The sequence below is a fragment of the Ovis aries genome, chromosome 2, assembly GCF_016772045.2.
Source record: "Ovis aries strain OAR_USU_Benz2616 breed Rambouillet chromosome 2, ARS-UI_Ramb_v3.0, whole genome shotgun sequence".
In the NCBI taxonomy this organism is placed as follows: Eukaryota; Metazoa; Chordata; class Mammalia; order Artiodactyla; family Bovidae; genus Ovis; species Ovis aries.
Genome location: NC_056055.1, coordinates 161,703,545 through 161,725,576, shown reverse-complemented (window position 1 = coordinate 161,725,576; position 22,032 = coordinate 161,703,545). Strand labels below are relative to the sequence as shown.

Sequence of the window (22,032 nt, the reverse complement as noted above, 5' to 3'; positions counted from 1 at the left end):
GCCAGTGGGAGAAAAAGTCAAATGTTACCCTTGGGATTATCTTTCCTCATAGCTCAGTTGGTAAAGAATCTGCCTGAAAAGCAAGAGATGTGGGTGCATTTCCTGGGTCGGGAAGATCCCCTGGAGAGGGAAATGGCAATCCACTCAAGTATTCTTGCCTGGAGAATCCTATGGACAGAGGAGCCTGGCAGGCTACAGTCCATGGGGTCACAAAAGTCAGACATGACCTAGCGACTCAACTGCCACCCTAGAATGTTACCGAGAAACCAACTGGTTGTTGAGATTTTATTACTAGCTGGGTTGGTATAGCTTTTTTTAATCAAAGTACTGGATACCTTATTTCCATCATAGCTAGTTTCTCTTAACTCCTCTAACTCACTTTCCTGACCTAAAATATTCTGTCTTAATGTTTTGGCCCTTAGCCATTTCCACATCCTTTATTCTTCTCAGTACATGTCTTTTTTTGCCTGATTGGCGCAATGGAATGCTATGAATATGTAGAAAAGGAAAGTTACAGTAGCAAAAGCTAGAATATTCACGGAAGATAAGATGACTATTATTGCCTTGTACTATGCCTTACAGCTTAGGTATGTAACAAATTCATTACTTGTGCCACTTCAGGAATGTCCATGTTATTTGAACATAGGAGTAGATTTTTACAGTAGATGAAAGCAGCAGCAGTACTTTAAAATCCTTCATATAAGGGGAATTCAATATCCTTCATTCTCCAAAGGGATTGTCCTCTTCCTGAAAATAAAGAGAGATTTGGCATGTCTTCTTACTTGCGGCTGTTGGTATATCCAAAGGCAGGTGAACACCTTAAGGTGAATTTCCTCACAATGTATGGCATACTGCTAAGTCACTTCAGTCATGTCCAACTCTGTGCAACCCCACAGATGGCAGCCCACCAGGCTCCCCCGTCCCTGGGATTCTCCAGGCAAGAACACTGGAGTGGGTTGCCATTTCCTTCTGCAATACATGAAAGTGAAAAGTGAAAGTGAAGTCGCTTAGTCATGTCCGACTCTTAGCGACTCCATGGACTTCAGCCTGCTAGCCTCCGTCCATAGGATTTTGCAGGCAAGAGTACTGGAGTGGGGTGCCATTGCCTTCTCCTCGTAGTATGGCATACTACCCAGTCTCATAAGCAAGGCCAGTTTCAGCCCAGTTCAATTGCAGCCTTACCTTGCAGTTGGAGATTTAATCTATGTTTTTGAACCTTGTGAGTTTCAAGCATATGAAGCAATCAACTTTGTTCAGGAAGCAGTCTATGATTCTTTTACCTGTTTCCTCATCCAGTCAACACACACTTGAATCTCTAGGGTAAATTGGCTTCTTGAGTGTCTTCCAGTTGGGAAGAACTGGAAGTTCAGTTGAACTTCTGTCAGGACTGTGGACTTGAAGTTCTTAGCACTGCAGTGACTGTAAGCCTTGGTATCAGGTTTGAGTGATGTTAGCTAAAGCTGTTTAACCCATAATTGTCTAAAGCTCAGGCAAACCAGAATTCCTTTCATGTTTCCTTTTCCTTTCCTTCCTTCCTAAATCCAGTTTGTTCAGCTTGCATTGTTAGGGAAGTGTTGGATTTGTAGATAAGAAAAGGTGATTACAGAAAATAGGAAGGAAAGAGAGGCAGTAGTGTTAGCTGCAGCTACCCCTATCTTCTTTTTAAGCTTTGGAATTCAAGTGGGAATTAGTCATATACTCTCAAGTCTTCTCTGTTAAAAATTTTTTTTTTAAATTTTTTGCACTTACAAACTGAATGTTTCTAAAAGTGAAAGAAACTAGCCAAAACTGAATTTCTGGTTCATGTGAATTGGGAAATAGTCAATATTGATACCTGGTATTAGTTTGTTGATCTAATTAATATAGCCATGTCTTTAGAAACAACGTAAAATAGAATACTTTATTTCTAGGTTTGAAAAAATTTTACTGAAATATAGGTGATTTACAATGTTGTGTTTCAGGTGTATAGCAAAGTGATTCATAACTCACACATAGGTTATTACAAGATACTGAGTATAGTTCCCTGTACTACACGGTAGATTCTTGTTTATATATATATATATATATTTTAATACAGAGGGTGGGAATGAACACACATTCAGGAATAAAATGGGTAATTACTGTTACTGGATGTTAACAATTTCTACCAAGGAGCTATTTTAACTCTTTATTAAAGAATAGTCTAGTGAAGACTTTGACTTGTGGCTCATTTTTCATATTATGGAAAAATATGTTTCATCTTCCCTTGCATTCTTATACTGGAAATTTGGGTGGTAAGATAAGGAATATTTTTTCAAGTTTTAGTCCTATTGCTAGTCATTCCTGTTATTCCACTTGCTCTGGTTTCACAATTTAAGAAATACTGACGTGATGCAGAGATAAGACAACAGTGGGGCCTGACTCAGGGCAAAACTAACATCAAATTCCTGAATGAACCAAATAAAATACACTCTTCCATTCTAGAAATGTTAGTGGCAAGTCTTAATCAGAGAATGGAAGGTTTCTATTTATTCCTCTGAGCAGTTCATAAAGTCCAAAGAACTACATAACATGAGACCATTTGGAAACTTTGAAGACCAACTAGTGACTTTTCTTAACTGTTGCACAATATCATTCAAATTCTGAGCATCACGACTTGAGAACTGGAAATCTTGGAGAGGGTTTAAAGAGCCACAATGATTACTAATAACCTTGACAAGTTGTAGAAATGGCCAGGTAATTACAGGATGAACTTAACAGAAACACAGTAATTTAGAGGAAGAGAAAAATAAGACACTATAAATACAAGGGAGAAGGCTTGGCTTTGTGGGGAAATGTGGGAATTAGTAAATCACAAGTACAACATGAATTAGCCATATAAAAGAGATGTTTTATTTATTTATTAGTAAAACCCCAAAACTTGTAGATTACATGTGGGAATATTGTATTTAAGAAAAAGGCAGTTATTCCCTAGTCAATTATACAATTATTCACATTAAGCACCTATCACATCAGGCTTGACACTGGGCATAAACCGGGGAAGCAGACATAAGACCAGCACCTACACGGAGCTCGCTGAAGTGTGGTAAATAACAAAGCTGGTCCCTTTAATACTCTCTTCGGTTTGTATTCTGTAGCCAGCTTCGACTGTAGCAAATACTGTGAACTCCCTGAGGCAGAGATCTACTTTTACATTTTGGATCCCATTCCGTGCCTAGCATAGCATCTTTTAAGAAATCAACTTGGATTCAGGGGTAAAAATAAGCCGTAAATGAACTAAAATTCGAAAAAGTAAACACTAGTCTGATCAAATATGTCGATCAAAATCTGCAGGTTTTCTCTTCAGCGAGTAATAAATATTTGAGAACCTATTATACGCAGAACAGTTCTCAACAATGCTTTGTGTACAAAAGGGAAGGAGGGAATGGATTCACATTGCACATCACGATAATTACCGTGGAAATCCTGGTCGGGTGGATAGCCCATCCTCCTCGAGTTCCACCAGCCTCCCAACCCCTTTTCTTTCCCTTTTAACCGAAATACAAAATGCATAAAGCAAAAGCCACAGGGGCAGGACGCACTGCTACCACTGGGGGTACAAATACCAGCTCCCGCAGGTCGGCAAGTGCTGAGGACCAAGACCCACCCCGGCTTCCCGGCGCCCGGGATCTAAGAGCGGACGAGGCGTCCCCCCAGAGGAAAGACAAGGCGCCGCAGACGCCCGCCCCGCCCCGGGTCCTGTTCCTCTCGGGCTCCCCTGACCATTCGGGCGTGCGCTCCGCTGAAAGGTCAGTGGAGCACGATTAGGAAACCATGCACTCCAGACCCCGACAACATTCACTTGCCACCCACTAGAGCCCCACCGCCCAGCAGGCCAAGCCAGGCCGGACTATGAGGCCTCGCAGTAAAGAGCCTCCGTCCGCCCCGCCTCCTCGCCCTCCTGCCGGCCCCGCCCTCGCTCTCTTACCCCTCCCCCGCTCCCGCCTCGCTTCCCCGACAATCTCCTCGCGCTCACGGCCCGGCACGCGCGCTGCGCCCGGCCGCCGCCGCCGCCGCTGCCGCCTCGCCGCCGCCGCCGCCGCCGCCGCTGCCGAGCGTTCCTTCGCCGTGCCTGGTTTCCAGCTTCGGGCCGGAACCGGAAGTTTAGGGGGCGGGGCCGGCGGAGGCCAGGGGACCGAAAACGCGGCCGAGCCTGGAGCCCGGAGCCGGAGCCAGACCCTGGACCAGAACTTGGCCGCCGCCTGCACCACCGCAGCCGCCCGCCGCTGCTTCTCCGCGCCACCGCCGCCGTCTCGGCCGCCACCGCCGCGAGCTCGGCCGCCAGTGGTCCGCGGACTTTGGGTGTCCGGGTTGAAGGTCGGTCCGGACGTCGGACCCAGCTCGGTTCCCGGACTGTCCGGGCGGCAGCGGACGCCGCCGCCTCCTCGTCGCCTCAGCCTGGCGTTTTGTTCGGAGAGACCCGAGAGGCGAGCGGAGCTGACAGTGATTTTGACAGTGATTTAAACCCGCTTTTGTTGTTGTTGGCTTTTCGTTGTTTGGTTTTGTGTGTTGTGCTTGTGTGTGGCGATTTTTCCCCCCGTGGTGCATTTTTTTTTTTATTGTTGTGCTCGCTCTTTTTATTTTTAATTTTTCTCTTTTTTTGACCCCGTGAACGTTTTTTTGGTCGGGGCTTCCGAATATGTTTTATGACGGTTGATTTTACACCAGGAGGTTTGTCTCCGAGGAAGACCCAGGGAACTGGATATTTAGCGAGAACTTCCTACGGCTTCCCCGGCGTCTCGGGAAAATGGGAGCTGCTGCAAAGTTGGCGTTTGCCGTCTTTCTTATCTCTTGTTCTTCAGGTAGGTGCATGGAGCGCGGCGCGGCGGGGCTGCTGCCGCTGCCGGAGGCCGCGGTTGTTGTCGGGTCGGCGAGCTCCAGCGGAGCCTGGGGAGGTTTCCCCACCCCGAGCCCCTCGGCTGCCGCCCTCCGCACCCCCCACCTCCCCCGGGCTGATTATGATCTGGAAACCTCCATGAATTTTTCTCTTTTCGAGTTTGGTTGGCGACTGATAAGAGTGACTGCTCTGTTGTTGTGGAAGTGAGAAAGTCATGGTTTGTGGCCGTAACGCTGAATGACAGCGCTGGTTGGCTTGCAATTAAGCCGCAAATACCACAAGTGACAATTTATGCAAAGGTTTGAGACTCGAAAGGCGTATTCCAAAACGTCCTTTTAGTGTGGCATATTCCAAAAATAAGGGTGTTTTGTTGTTGTTTGTGTGTTTGTTTGATTTTTATCGTCTTTTAATCAGTGCTTCAGTGACTATCACAGCAGATCAAGTCAGTTGCTACTTAATTTTGACCGTGAGAAACAATGCATTATATCAGCAATTTCATCTGGGTGTCCCCTCACGTTTTCTGCAACTTCAGTGTCCAGCAGTGTTAAAAATAGTTGTAGTTGTTGTTGTTGGAGTATTAACAATAACCCAGTGCAGAAGAGGTATGCCACTGTGTGTTGCTAATGTGCTGGCTTTCAACCACCATTTATGTGCTCTTTTCTGGCATAGATTTTGCTTACCTACGGAATACTTATTTTAAACGCGTTGTGTTGGAGCATTGTTTTCGATTTAGAACAACCCATTTGAAATTGTACATACTGTCAGATACACTGTAGCCATAAAATGGATTTTGGCCCAGGGTTGGAAGAAGAATTTGGCTCATTTATATTTGAAATTTTGATTTTGTGAGAACGTTCTGTGGTTGCAACCAGTGGTTGGAAAACTATCTAGGCTTTTGTATTTGAAATTCTGTAAATGAATAGAGCATCTAGCTCAAAGGTGTGCAGATGTACATAAGAGGAGAGTTAGTTTGTAGATGAAACAGTTTTAAAGTGGCAGTGGATGTATTTATCATAAAATTCAATATTCAGTTACTATGTTGTGAGATAGAATTAGAGGGGGACAACAAATTGACAGGTTTCATGGCCATGTCTTTTATCTCGTTTGCCACAGGGAAATTAGAGGGTGGTAGTCTTTTCTTTGTGTACCTCTGTGGTGTGTGTGTGTGTGTGTGTGTGTGTGTGTGTGTGTGTGTGTCGGTGTCCGTCAGTCCTCCCTGCCCCCGCTTTTAATAGAATCTTTTGTAATGTATAGAATTTGCTGAATGGCACATTTCCTTGTGGTTAATAAATGGATAAAGTCTAGTCTTCTGTCCGTAGTGGTATTGATCAGTTCCGGGTGGGCTGAATGTGTTTGTGAAATGGCGATCATTGCCAGAGATTAACCAAGAGAATCATGTCTGTTTAAATGGAAGAAGGAACATGCTTAAGGCAGGCTGACGGTTCTTTTTGTGCAGGGTTTGGGGAGGAAGATAAACAATGGTGTCTCTGAAATGAATGAATACTGGATAACATTAAACCTCTTGCTTTTTGTGATATAACCTAACCATGTAGTTTTTATTTTTCCTGTAGTACTCTTCCTCCTCTGCCCCTATATGTTCTGGTTGGTGAACTCCTCTTATTCATATCCCTTTTTCTGATCTCCTGCCCTTGAGGAGGAGGGGCATCATGGCCACTGACCAAGGAATTGTGGACATTATTCCCTCCCAAACCCACAGGAGTCACACTAATTGTTGAAGGAGGCTATTCTTGAGCAGTCTCAAGGTATTACTTCTGGAAAAGCAGGCTGTCTCTATAGATGTTACAGCTTCCTTTGCTTGGCTTGGGAGTAAAAACAATTGAACATTAGTTTCTTGTAGGATTATTTTCACTGAGTCAGGAGGTTAATAGGGCTAAAATTTTCCAATAAAGTAATTTTGTTACTAGAGAGTACATAGATATTGCACTTACGTTAAATTAATTAAGTATTGTTGAATAGGTTTTTAAAAAACTCCTAGTTTAAAATATAATTCTGTTGAAGATAATTGAAATAAATCTTAAAGACTTTAATCCATATTTACACATGAAGATTTTTAATACTTAAAATGTCTATTTTTTAAAGGTGTTTTGTTATGCATCAGATGCACTCTCAAAGAGGATTATTATGTTTTTTTTTTCTAATTGATTTTTCTGTGTAATATTTAATCCGGCCTGCTGGAAGCATGAGGATGACTATTTTTATGAGAAAACATTTCCAAAGTTGTCTTTTAGTTTGTTTATGGATATTTGATATTTTAAAAATCAAATGAAGAATAGTAGTAAAGAGCGGTTTTACTTCAGGTGTTTAGGATGGATGTTTACTGTTCTCTTTAATATTTTGTGGACTTGGATTTTTCATTTTCCGTCCCATGATGTATATACTAGAGACTTATTATGTAGAGTGTTCCTCTAGGATATGGCCAAGTGTATAATTCACTCCTTTCGTTCTGGGGGAAATATTTTTTAAGTTTTGCCCTCATCCTGAAATGCCTTCAGATTCCTTTTGATTTTGAATGTTTTCATTGCCGTTATCCTTACTCAGATTCTGTTTCAAAACACAAATATACTTCTTAGTTATTTTGTTTTTAAAGCATTGTGGTTAATTTGTATCATTCTCCAAATGTGTTGAAATCTGAGGAAGAATTTAATACTTGCTCTAGTGTTTAGGTTTATCCTCTCTAGAGTGATGCAGCTATTGTGGTATTTGAGTTGCATTGAATAAGCTGAGAATTCCTTTGGATTCTATGGGAACTGAAACAGTCTGGTCTATATATTTAATGAAATAAGAAATGGAGATAAAGTAGTTTTGTGCATTTTCTTCTGTTCAGCATGGCAATACTGTGTGGGTATGTGTGGATATGTGCATGTATGTGTGATTGGAGGGGTCATTGGAGTACAGTGAATCTTCTGGAACTCTTCTGAACTTTGACTAACAAGTGATAGATATTAAATGCTTTTATTTTCTATAAGGCAGAATCTTTTAAATATAGTCTGTGATCAGATTCAAATATATTATCTTGGAATATTAATACCAGAAGAAAAACAAAACAGTACCTTCCCTTCAATTCATTTTTTTCTGCTTATAAGCCAGTAGTTCTCAAGCTTGGGTGACTTTTGCTCCCCAGCCCGGCAGCTCTTCCCCAGGGGCCCTTTGGAGACATATTTGGCTGTCACAGCTGTGGGGGAGGAGGAGAGGGTGTGCTACTGGCATCTAGTGGGTAGAGGACGGGGATGCTGCTGATCATCCTGTGATGCACAGGACAGCCTTCCACAACAAAGAATTATCTGGCTGTGAATGTCAATAGTGTTCAGGGTAAGAAGCCCTGTTCTAAATTCTTAATTTTAAAAAACATTAGTATATTAGTAAAAGATCTCTGCTCTCCCTCCCACAGTTAGTCATCTAAATTTTACAAGTAATGGCATTTTTGATCTCCAGGTGACCTTGTATTGAGAGTTTTCATCATCTATAAAAATTAGAGTTACTAGGAGAATAGACTATAGGTATATATGTTATTTTATCCTATTGTACTTCAATAAAAATACTTTTGCTGACTGTTACAAATAAACTTTTTCCAATCATCTGTTATGATGGAGTACTTTTGAAGACTGTATTTTCATGGATATGAAGAGTGGTTGGTCAAGGTATCAAGTTTAATTATTTTTGCTTTTGATCCGGTAGTTTCTTTGGTCTTAGTAATCATCTTTAAGACCATTTCCTCCTATCCTTATTGAAATCACTGGATGATGTGGTGACAGCAGGGGTGTGAGAGACAGAGAGAGAGGAGGAGGAGGAGGAGGAGGAAGGGAGGGGACAGAGGGGGAAGAAAGATGGATTAATACGATGCCTGAAAGTTTTGTAAGTTTCATATGGAAGAAATATTTTCGCTATTACATCTTCCCTGAATGGAAAAACTGAATTTACACCTTGAGTTTTTTTTTTTTTTTTGGAAAGAATATTTCCTTTATCTAGCAAATTTTTAATTTTAAAAAACTTTTAAAGTGATTTCTTAATTACATAATTTTCTTAAGAACCTGTCATCTGGATTTTGGTTACCATTAGACTCGCTTAGGCTATACTGCTAAGTAATTTTCTGTGATCTATTGCAGACCCTTGTCCTTTTTGAGGTTAAATTTGGCCGTAATTAATAAGTGCTTATTTTGTTTTGAACTCTGGTTTTAAGAAAGTTAGTTAGCCAGGATAAGAATTACAGTGAAGTACTTAAAGAAAATAGCTCTATACACCATAGAGAGGAAAAATTCTGAAGTTGCTCTCACAAAAAAAGCGTGCAAATAAATCTCATAATTTTCTTTGTAACACACCTCCCTAGCCATATCTCTGGGACTAGCTGACATTTTCATCTTTTGTGTCCATTGGACTCATTATCTCATGAGAAGTAAAGCATAACTAAACCAAATGAGATTTTAGTAATCTTTAAATTGTCTCTTTAGATGCTAAAATTCTTTCATCGCTTTTTTACTTTTGTCATTACTCTCATTTCTCATCTTTGGTGTCTTATAAATCTGTGACTCAAATTTGTCTTTTCATGCTCCCTAATGTTGCCATTGTCACGGTGCCACTCAGTCAGTCAGGTAAGGTTGGCAGCGTTTGGTACTGAGGTTACTAGTGTTCCTCAGTTTTATTCCATATTCTGTAACTTATCATTTCTTCCTTTCCCTTTCACTGTGATTCCCTTTCTCCTTTCCACTCTTGCTTATCTTCTCTGTTGCTCCTGAACTGTAGGCTGCTTACTTGTGGAACTTACTCAGTTACTTAGTATCAAGGGTGGCTCAAGAGGGCTCAGCTTGGTTTAAATGAAAACAGATCAGATTTAGAATGCTTGAGAATTGACCAGATAGTCTTTTCTACTGTTCTTTTCATTTGTTGGTTTCTGGAATACCGCACACACTTGGTGCTGGTGTTACTCTCTGGAAATCAAATGGCTTGAACTTTACATTGCTCTTACTCACATACCTTTTTAATATTCTGTTTTTCTTTAACTCTTGCTGTTTTAAAAAGTCTGTCTCTTATTACTATTCATTTATCATCTTTGTTTAAGCCAAAATTTGACCAGACCAGAGAGGATATTTTTTGCCATAGCTGGGACCACATGACACTTCCACTTCCATATTACACATTACCACTTCTGTGGTAGATTTAATTGTTAGGTTATAATAGTCATGTCTAGACGGAACATTGATTTCAAATCGACTATTGAACATGAAAGTTCCAGGAATAACGTATAGAGGAAGGAGAAGTCAAGAAGGTAAGAAAACTGCAGAAAGCAATAGACTTTCTGTCGTTCTCCAACTGGATTTGTGTTAGTCACTTTCACAAATGCAACACTTCTAGTGATCATGGTTTGTTTAATGAAGGGACCTGAAAGGAATGTGTTGTTGTTTCTGAGGTTGGATTTCTTCAAGTATTAGCATGATGACTTAAGGGGGAAAAAGGGGAGGTTCTTCTGGATACTGGACAAGAAAGTGTTTGTGGTGGTCCGTAGATGAGTTCTGGTGCTAGCACTGCCACTGTCATTTCTTTTACCTGAATTTATTATGGTACCTTTCTGACAATAACTAATTTCCCTGCCACTAATTCCTCTCCCAGTCCAACCACATAGCTGCCAGATTAGCCTCATTTAAAAATGTCTGAATATGTCATTCCTGCTTAAAACCTTTCACCTGTCACCTTTAGCATAATATCTGAAGTCTTTAGACTGGCACACAAAGTCCTTTATCATTTAAATCCTGCCTCTTTTCTCTAAAAGCAGGTAAAGACTCTCCTGCAATGCAGGAGACGTCAGAGACACTAGTTCAACCCCTGGGTTGGGAAGATCTCCTGGAGAAGGAAATGGCAGCCCACTCCAGTATTCTTGCCTGGGGAATCCCATGGATAGAGGAGCCTGACAGGCTACAATCTGAAGGGTCACAGAGAGTCAGACGTGACTGAGCGACTAAGCACAGAGAGAATAAGGGTATAGGCTCTAGAGTTTGACTTTCTTGCTTTACAGTCTCATTTCACAACTTAACTTTGGGCAGATCACGTCACCTTTTGTGCTTCAGTTTTGTCATCTACAAAATGGGAATATTAATAGTGCCTACCTCACATAGTGGTTTCAGGATTAAATGTCACATAAATGCTAGGTATTCTGCTGTGGCTCCTCTTCAGCATGTGCCCTGTGCTCCAGCTATTCAGACTCAACGTACAGTTTCCTGAATGTGTCATTCTTTATTGTATATTAGTATGGTACCTTTGTACATGTTGTTTCTTCCTCCTTTACCTGTTTAACTCCTTGTTTGTGAGACTGATAAGTACCACCTCTTCCAAAAAAATATTTCTCTGCCACTTAACCTAGAGTGAATTAGTTAATTTCTGTTCTTTATAAATGACCTTGATTCCAGTAATTACTCTTAATGTTTACTTCCATATATGTCGTATAGACTTTGAGCTCTTCGAAGACATCTTCTCTTTGTTCACAGACTCACACCTAGAACCTGGTATCTACTATGTGCTTAGCAAATGTTTACCTGAATGAATGAACTAAAAAGTTTTTATTTCTGGGCCTGAGTTTTCCTTTTATGTATTAAAGCAATAAACTTCAATTATATGATCCCTAAAATTTTTTCCTATTGTAAAAGCTTTATGAGTCTAGTTCTAAGGGTAGAGTTTAATAGTGACATTTTATTAAGAAAAAGTGATTTTGCTGGTTGTTTTTTGAGTATCCTTAAGTTCTGCCCCCTTTTTAAATGCTGTGTTTCTGATCCTTAGACTAAATCATTTAACATAATTTGAATTGTATAGATTTAAAAGACATCTTAGAGTATTTTGAATTCAGTGGCTGTCAGCTTTTTTGACCATAACCAACAGTAAGAAATACACATTGCATCATGACCCAGTTCCCATATACGTAAATAGGTATGTGCATCAGAAATAGAAGTTTCATGAACTTACTGCATGCAAGACACTTTTGTTTTTATATTCTATTTCATTAACAAATTTTTGATTATGACCCCATTAATTAATTCAGTAACCCACTAATGTGTTCTAAGCTCTCCCCAAATACTGGTTTTATTCTCTACACCCAGAACTCGGAGTAGAGAAGGAAACTACATAAGTAAATATGTGCAATGAAAAATACGTGCATTGAAAAATATACTCAATATTTAATCTGCAATGGAGAACTTGTGCCTCCGTACAGAATATAGGGAGCACTGGTCCCAGGGCAGAGTGTGGACCTGCTATGGCTGAGCTCATTTCTCTTCTGAACTACCTGGATGACTTACGCACATACAAAGGTGCTAAAACAAAATTATATTGTAATTTTGAATAGTTCAAATTTTTCATTTAGGAAAGACTTGCTGGAGGAGATAGGTCCTAATAATAGGAAAATAAATATCTTGGCAGGAGGTTGAGAAGCATATTCGTCTTACTGTGTGGGGACAGGGACAAAATGGTATCTGGAATACAGAAAGCATTTGTGAGTAAACCTGACTATGGATGGTATGCAAGTTGAGATAGGAATTTTTGACTAAATTTGACTAAATCTAATTTCTGTGATGGAAAAATGTTTAGAACTGCTTGAAGTAGAACAGTCTCAGTTGAGGGAGTTAAATCCGGATGAAAAGTTATTAAAACCAAGGAGAGGTAGGAGTGGATGATAGACATCCTGATGACTATCCCAAATACTTATAGTGTGTGGAATATAGAACAGAAAAACAGCTTAGAGATTAGGTAGAATGGCAGCACTACTAAATTAGATTGGTAAAGAAATAACAAGCCAGAAGAAAATAGGAAGCACTTTCATAACAAAAGAAATTATGTAGTGAGAGATGGATTTAGAATATAAGCATGAATGAAAATAAATATAGATTTGGGAAAATAAGAATACGTAAAAATATGAGAGCATATATTATTTCTCTTACGTACAGTACAGTTTATAGTGGGTATGTCTCCATTGTGAGGTTAATTCTAAGCTCTGGTAGCTCAATATGTTGTTTGTATTTAAATAATGGTCAGATTCCAGTAATGGCAGTGATCCTCATATTGGTCATTCAGATTATATTCTTTGAAATCTATGTGAGGCATTTTCTTCACAGTAAATTGTACTGCGTAGTTTTAGAAACTTTTTTGAGATTGGTATATGTGATTCAGGCCTGCTTCCTGAACCTTTTCAATACCTTTTTTTTGGACTAGACAAACTGCTGGGCTTCCCTGGTGGCTCAGAGGTTAAAGCGTCTGCCTCCAATGGGGGATACCCGGGTTCCATCCCTGGGTCAGGAAGATCCCCTGGAGAAGGAAATGGCAACCCACTCCAGTATTCTTGCCTGGAGAATCCCATGGACTGAGGAGCCTGGTGGGCTGCAGTCCACGGGGTCACAAAGAATTGGACACAACTGAGTGACTTTACTTTACTTAATGATTACTAACCTTATATTTTATAGAAATGAGCCCTGTCCTGGGGAAAACCTGTTGGTCTTCATATCTTTATGATACATTGTAATTCAAGCTTGTTCCAAGGCATTATTTCAAGAGGAAGAGGCATGGGCAAATTGTCAGATCTTGGCAAGCTTCTAAAACTCTGAGATTAATTTTTTTTCATTTATCTATTTTTTAATTGAAGGATAATTGCCTTACAGAATTTTGTTGTTTTCTGTCAAACAATATTTTTAAATTTGTAAACCAAGATGTAGTAAAGGGAATAATATACCATATAATACAGAGGCTGGGTCATAGTAGACTTTATGTACATGTCAGTTTTTAACCTTTCTTAAAGTCTTATTTTTAAAAATGTAGTATGTAAAACATTTAAAATACAGTTTTAGTTTTTGGGAGATTTTTAAAATTTGCTGGTAAATTACTTATAAATTAATATGAAATAATATTTGACTAAATGATTCGGCCATAGAAGATATCAGTAACGCTGCCAAATTGGTGCCAGGAAATATTTAGAACATTTAGCTATCATAGTTCTTTTGTAAAGAGTTAAGTTCTCGTTGTTCTAGCATGCGCTAATATTGGTGTGAATGTTCATCTTTATTTGTTGGAATTTAAAATATTTCTCATAGGCAATTTCACCTAGATATTAAGTGTTTTAAAACTTTTCATATAAAGTCTTGGAAGCTTCTCAAGTCAGTTTTGAGGTACCAGCTACCAGCTACCAGCTTTAAAAACATGGTTAGTAGAGTTTTGAGGTCAGTATTTTAAATGTGGTATAATATTTTGGACTAAAACTTGAGTCTTTCATTTAAATTCTTGCTTTCCTGCCGACTCTTTTTTGACCTTGGCAACCATGAAGACTTTACTCATCACTAAATTAAAGAGGATGAAATAAGTATTCATTCGTTTAACAAATAAACGTTGAACAACACGCTAGGCACAGTGCTAAGTGGTTGAAATGGAGCGATGAGCAAGACACACGTGATAGTGCGCTTACAGAGCCTATAGTCATAAAGTAAGTAGTCAAGTAAATAAAATAAGTAAGAATTATCATATGTGCTCTAACAGGATTCTGAGAAGGTAACTTTATTTTGCCTCTTGTCCCATATCACAATCTCTAATTACTCAAGTTTATTTATCTACCTATTTATCATCTGTCCTTTGTACTACTAGACTGTAAATTCTGTGAGAGAGGGTTTCTCTCACATATTCATCACAGTATCCCTAGAGCATGGCATGGTTTCTAGCAGAGTAGAAGCTCAGTAAATATCTGACTGACTGCCTGGAGAAATGGATGCAAGGATGGGACTAGAGAGATTGATAGGGACAAGATCATGCAGGGCTTTTGATCTAAGCTGGGAAAGAGACTAAAATCCAAAGGGCAGTGGAAAGCAGAGTTTTAAGGAGGAGCTTGAACTGTGTTGTGTGTTAAGGTCACTGGCAGCTGTCTGGAAAGTATATTGAAGGTGTGTAAGAGTGAGAAGGTGAGACCAGTTAGTTAGGAGACTGTTAACGCCAGCCTAAGCTAGAAAAACTGTAAGAGCCCGTCTAGCTTTGTATTCTAGTCATTGCCTACATTTGCCAGTCTTACTCTCTTATTTTACTCGTTACCCCATTTTCCCCCTACTTTTTACTTAAGAAAAATGGATAGCTTATTGTGCATATGAGAACTGAATACAACGTCTCCCAAAAAACTCATAAAGAGACAAAATCCAAGCCAGAGATTACTGAATTTTTTGTGGCAAATTCTTGTCTTTAGATTCTATGCATCTGCCAGTTACTTACTTATTTATTCACCATTTTTATTTCTCTCTGGAACTTTGGCTTTACTTCTTTTTTCAAATGTCTGTTTTTTTTTTAAGAATATTACCTTTTGATTATTTTATCATGTAATATACTATATTGTTGACGTGACTGATGATTCAGGAGCAGAAACCAGCATATTTTATATCTTAATTCTTAGGAATTTGATATCTTTACAGCTTATCAAGATCTTGCAATAAAAGCTGAAAGGATAAATAGTTAATACTATGGGCTATTATTTTTACTCAGGGCTATTGCTTCTGTTAAGTAGTTAGCTTGAATATTTTTATCTGAAAGATTTCAAGCCTGTACCGTTGGTGGGAGGGGGAGGTGATGCTTGGCGCAATCAACTGTATTGGCAGAAGTTCAGCAGCATCATCTTTGACTAGGAAAAACTGCATTATTACACAGAGATAAAGCCAAAAGAGACGTTAAACATCACTGCATTTAGAAATATAATGGTGGCTGTCTCTTTTCATTTGGTTTCATTTCTTTTCATTTTGGATGTAGGTAAAGCTAACTGTCTGTCTTTGGTTAGCCACCTTCTTCTGTTAATTCACCCTGTAAATTTATAGGCGACTTTATTTATTATTACCTTAAATAAAGTAATTAGGCTTTGTGCTACTTGGCAGTATAGTTTCACATAGCAAGATTAGTACGTGGAATTTGCTAATTATTTCTGTGTAAGCTTGGAGTTGAAATTAACTTCTGTAAGTACACTTTTAAATGGTTTGGGGAGAAATGATAAGTCAAAACTTAAAGAAAATGATAAAAATGAGTAAGGGTAGTTATAAGATATTAATTATTCAAGATGGGCATGGTAATAGTAAAGCAATTTGGTTAGTAGGCATTCAGAAGAATAAAATGCCTTTCTAAATAATCATCCTTTTATTCCATATAAATGTTATATAACAAATCTTTCCAGGTAGCCTTTTAAGATATTCTCTTCCTTAGTTCTTTAGAGATACATAATACTTGGCTTGGGTGTTGAATTAGGGAATAAATTGTTATTTATATTGTTTGTTAAAATGTGAATAGAGATTGCCTCTTGCCTGAGGGGGCTAGAAATAATAGAAGCAGTTAAATTAGGAGAGTTTAACTCCCGAGAGGACCAGACAGACTATCACGTACTATTTCCTCCATTAACTACCTTATCAGAATGGTTTTTCTGAAGAATAAGCTATTCAAACTGAAGAATGAAATAAAATGGAAAGATGAGGGTCAGAGAAGAATGTTGTTATATTTTTTCTTTTTGAATCAGTGAAAGGTAGTTTTGATCTTTCATCCACAGATCTGATCTTTCATTTCAAAAATCGCCCTCCATCAAAATTTGTAATTCTTAGTCTAGCAGCATATATTTAGCAACACTTATTAAGCAGTAGTTTTATGATTAATATCTAGTTGTATTTCCATGATATGGAAGGATACCAGCTCACTAAGCTAGAGAGCCTAAGAGTAGATGAACCTAGTCTGTTACAAAATTGTAGAATTTCTGCTATTGGAACGTGTGGTTAGTTAGTAAGGACTAGTTATAGAAGCTGTCTCTTTGGTACAAGGGTAGCTGTTGCTTGAAAAGAATGGGTTTCTCAAAAACAAACAGCAGTAGGTCTTTCATCTCAAATTCGGTGAAAGTAGTTAATTATGCAGTGTGGGGACAGGTATATTAGAAAGAACAAGCATTCTGTAGGGAGAAGACCTGGATGTTGGGCCTTTCTTTATCATGATGTGATATACCATGTGAACTTGGGAAAATTCCATAACCTTAGTTTATTCATCTGTAAAATGGAGTTTATAGTACTGCCTCACAAGATTACAGTGAGGATCAAAGGCTATAGACATAAACACACTCATATCATATATATGTGTATATGTATACACACACATATATGGAAGTTTTAAAACTTCAAAATATTATTCCAAATGGGTTAGTCACTAAGTCGTGTCCGTCTCTTGCAACCCCATGGACTATACCCCGCCAGGCTCCTCTGTCCATGGGAGTCTCCAGGCAAGAATCCTGGAGTGGGTTGCCATTTCCTTTTGCAAGTATTTGTAATTAATACAGTGATTTTTTTTTTTTTTCAAGGAGAGCAATAGGAAAGGTTCAAATGAACTACAATAACACTTTAAATTCAGAATTTGTGGTTCTTCATCAACAGACATTTATTTTTACTCTAATTCTTCTGTGAATAAAGGATTTGACTCTGTGAACAACCGAATATAAAATCTTAGAGGAAGATCCATTCCTTACAGTGACTGATAGTTCTTACAACAAATCAACTGCTTCTTATTCCTCCAAGCGTTTTTTACCCACTTGCCTTCCATTAGTCCTTACGAGGAGGTGGACCATACCCAACTTATTCACGGTAGTTTCCTCATTGTTTGACACCTAATAGGTGTTTAACCAGAGAAGGCAATGGCAGCCCGCTCTAGAACTCTTGCCTGGAAAATCTCATGGACGGAGAAGCCTGGTGGCCTGCAGTCCATGGGGTCGCTAAGAGTTGGACACGACTGAGCGACTTCATTTTGACTTTTCACTTTCATGCATTGGAGAAGGAAATGGCAACCCACTCCAGTGTTCTTGCCTGGAGAATCCCAGGGACGGGGGAGCCTGGTGGGCTGCCGTCTATGGGGTTGCACAGAGTCGGACACGACTGAAGCGACTTAGCAGCAGCAGCAGGTGTTTAACAAATATTTGTGAATGAATATTGAGTGCTTTCAAGTGCTTAGAATAGGGGCCACAGACTTTTTTGTAACGGACCAGATAGTAAATATTTTAGTCAGTCTCTCTCGCAGCTACTCAGCTCTGTTAGTTGTAACACAGAAGCAGTCATAGACAGTACGTAAATGGATCAGTGTGACTGTGATCCAATAAAACTTTATTTATAGATACTGAAATTTGAATTTCATATGATTTTCATATGTCACAAAATCGTGTATTCTTGTTTTCAACCATTTGAAAATGTAAAAACCATTGTTCAGCAGCTGTACAAAATCAAGTTGCAAAGTGGATTTGACCCACTGGCAACAGTTTACTAGCCCCTGGGGTAGCATATTGTATAAGTAGCACCCTCCGCTAGCTTAGAAATAAATATGTTCCAAAAACTTTGTTTGGAACCCAGGAAGCATTTTCTTATAGGATCATTGTCATCTGTGTTGGTTACATTCCCAGACCAATCTACAAGCCTGTTTTACCTTCAGTGTTCTGAATTCCAGCAGTACAACTTTATCCCCGGGAATAACACTGTCTCTGAGGGAATATGGATTTAATATTCCTTCCTGGACCAGAAGGAACACAGACTTTCCCCAGCACTATCAGAATTTCCTTCTTCCCTGTTCTCTTCATTTTGAGTACCCTACTCCCTGGGACTTTAGAAGGGTGGTGTGGTCACAAGACCAAAAAGCTTTGTGTGTATGGTTAGGTGGGAAAAAGGTGGCAGGGAAAGAAGGATGAAAGAAAACAGAAAATATCAAGGTGAATCGCACACAGTAAGAGTAGTATTGCTCTGTGAAACCTTAGTTACGTGTGTCTGTATGAGCTGGGCCACAGTGAGAATGTATGTATTTCTTACTGTGATTGATGATCAGAATGTTTGAAAGCCTGTGTTCTAAGAGTTTGAGATGCAGATCCCGAGACCTTTTTTATCCTTTATTGTATGTGAGAGCCAAATGAAAATATAAAGTAAGCCTCTTGACCACTTAGGACAGTGTGTTTCTGGTAAAGTTACCTTATGAGGTGGTTACCTGTTTTACAGATGAGAAAACAGGGTCATGCAGCTAATAAGCATCACAGTTGAGATTCAAATATGTATTCTTACCTTGCTTAAGAGTATCTGCTTCATCCAGTATACCATGTTGTTTTTCCTTGTGGGGAAAGAAGGAAAAAAGCTGTGCATGACTTCCATTGAGTTGGAAAAACATCACAATTGTTGGCAACTCACCAGGTTTCTTGAGACATTGGTTTAAATATCAGGACAGGGCCACTGGAAGAAAATAGGAACTGTGTGAAGAGTGACATGATGTGTTAGAAAAGGGGGGCTCTGTCATTTTACCTTTAATTTTTCTTCTTTGTTCTCCTTGCTCCTTCATATCTCACCACCAATATGGGCCCCTAACTCATACTAGAAACAGCAAGGGTTTCTAGTGGGGAAGAGTAACATAATCTTGTCTTTAGCTGAAAGGAGAATGAGGAGGGAAACCCAAGTAGCTAGGCCACCTGGTCATCCAGGTGAATTGGCTGTTCCCAAGTGGCGGTGTGTAAGTGGGTACAGATAGAAAAGGACCTGCTATTACTTGTGCTACAAGCAGAAATCTTGACTTTGAAGACTTGTAGCTTTGATATGCTAATTGAGAATAGTTCTTTTTTAGTCATTAAAGGGAAACCTCTCTTAAACAGTACTTGGTTAACTAGACTTCGTTACCCATTTTAAGTACTTAAATTTCAGAAGGCATGTTTAAGATATCTCTTTCTCATACGTGTTGAATTAGGAAGTCTGGTGACAACAAATTTATGCTGATTCTGATGTCTAACTTGATTTGGAATTGTCTTGGGAAGAGGTTGGGGCTTCCCTGGTGGTTCAGTTGGTAAAGAGTCTGCCTGCAATACAGGAGACCCCAGTTTGATTCCTCGGTTGGGAAGATCCCGTGGAGAAGGAAATGGCAGCCCACTCCAGTATTCTTGCCTGGGAAATCCCATGGACAGAGGAATCTTGTGGGCTACAGACCATGGGGTCATGAGAGTTCAACACGACTTAATGACTAAACCTACCTAAACCTGGGAAGAGGTAGATTTGATAGGAAGGCTGTTCTTAATTAGAAATGTAGCAAAATCATAGCAGACAAATACCTGGTTAATTGAATGGAAGGATGACAAACCCTTGTAAAGCGTTCTCAGGCTGAAGTGAGATTCTTGATTTTGTAGTGGGACTTACTAGTTTATATAGAAAAAGTTTCAACTGGTAATACCTGAAGATTTGGACTTGATATTTTTAGCCTTATCTCTTACCTTGATGGTACTGCTTACCATGTTCTGTATTATAATTGCGGCTAATGTGTCTGTCTTCCAGCTGACTTGGAATTGTTTTAGACTCATTCATTGTAGTGCTGAGTTAGTGTTCAATGTAGGTCAAGAGCTTTGGAGCCAGAGTGGCAGATCATGTATCTTGGCTCCATTATTTTCTGTCTCTGTGATCTAGGGGCAAGTTATGTAGCCTATCTGCTATGCTTTTCTCATCTGGAAAATGCAAATAATAATGGTCTTTACTTTATAGAGTTGTTACAAGGGGTAGGTGAGTTAATATAGTAAAGTGCATTGAATGATGTCTGGTATATAGTAAGCATTCTGAATAGCTCAAAAATATTAGTTGAAAGATAAAACGGACTGGGAGGAAATATTCACAATGTTTGATAATATTCACAGTATTTGTTATCTGTAATAAACAAGGAACTCTTAAGACTCAACAAGAAGAAAGCAAACAACCCAATTAAAAAATGGGCCAAAGACTTTGACAGATACCTCACCAGAGATGATACACAGATGGTAAATAGCATATGGTCAAATAAGCATATGATATCATCAAGGAAATGGAATTTAAAACAACTAGGTACCACTACACACTTATTAGAATGGCCAAAATCTGAAACACTGATGCCACCAACTGCTTGCAACGATATGGAACAACAGGAACTCATTCATTTCTGGTAGGAATGCAACATGGTATAACTACTTTGAAAGACAGTTTGGTGGTTTCTTAAAAAACTAAAAATCTTCTTACCATATGATCCAGCAGTCACACATCTTGGTATTTACCAAGGAAATTGAAAACATGTTCACACAGAAGCCTGTATGTAGATGTTTCTAGCAGCTTTATTCCTAATTGCCAAAATTTGGAAGAACCAAAATGTCCTTCAGTAGGTTAATTGATAAACTATGGTACCTCCAGATAACGATGTATTTTTCAGCATTAAAAGAAATGAGCTCTCAAGTCATGAAAAGACATGGAGCAACCTTAAATGCATATTACTAAGTGCTAGTCTGAAAAGGCTACATAACTGTATGGTTACCACTATATGGTATCTGAAAGAGGAAAATGTATGGAGACAATAAAATGATGAGTGGTTGCCAGGAGTTGGGTGGGAGGAAAGGGATGAATAGGCAGAGAATGGAGGACTTTTAGGGCAATGGAAATGCTCTGCATGATTTTATACTGATGGATGTATGTCACATGTATTTGATGGAACCCATGGAATGAATGTACATTACTAAGAGTGAACCCTAAACCATGGACTTTGGCTAATTGTGATGTGTCGGTGTAGGTTGGTCTTTAGTAACAACAAGTGCAGCACTCTGGTGATTGATGTTGATAATGAGGGAGGCTATGCATGTGTGGGATTAGAGAGTATACGGAATATTTCTGCACCTTCCTTTCAATTTTATTGTGAACCTAAAACTGCTCTAAAGAAAGTCTTAAGACGAATAGTTGCTAATGCTGCTAGTTGTTTTTGTCCAGCACAGTATATAGCTTTAAACTGTTTATTGACTATGAATAAGTGCAATATAGTAAAATTATAATCTAAAATCTGAGGGCGTCCTAGTACGTTTAGTGAGAAACTAACATTTGGCAGATTGCTACAGTCTTTCGTTTAGGATACAATAGTTTTTTTCTTTATAACAGTTAAATTTATTTATATATTTATTGGGCTCTGGTTTAACTCTAAAATATCAGCTCAGGGAAGAATACAGTTGGCTCTTCCTATCCATGGGTTTTGCCTCCATGAATTTGACCAATTGGGGATCAAAACTATTTGAGGAAAAAATTCCAGAAAGTTTCAAAAACCAAAACTTGAATTTGCTGCACACTGGCAATTATTTTCATAGCATTTACATTATATTTATATCTATTTTCATAACATTTACATTGCATTAG

The 22,032-nt window shown here is 39.0% G+C and overlaps 1 protein-coding gene across 1 annotated transcript in view; it reads left to right on the top strand.

The window, feature by feature from the left end:
• Positions 1 to 4,765: 4,765 nt before the first annotated feature.
• Positions 4,766 to 22,032, top strand: part of ACVR2A (activin A receptor type 2A) — a 90,670-nt gene continuing 73,403 nt past the window's right edge. The window contains 1 exon segment of the mRNA NM_001009293.1: positions 4,766 to 4,820. Coding sequence (NP_001009293.1) covers positions 4,766 to 4,820 — 55 coding nt within the window.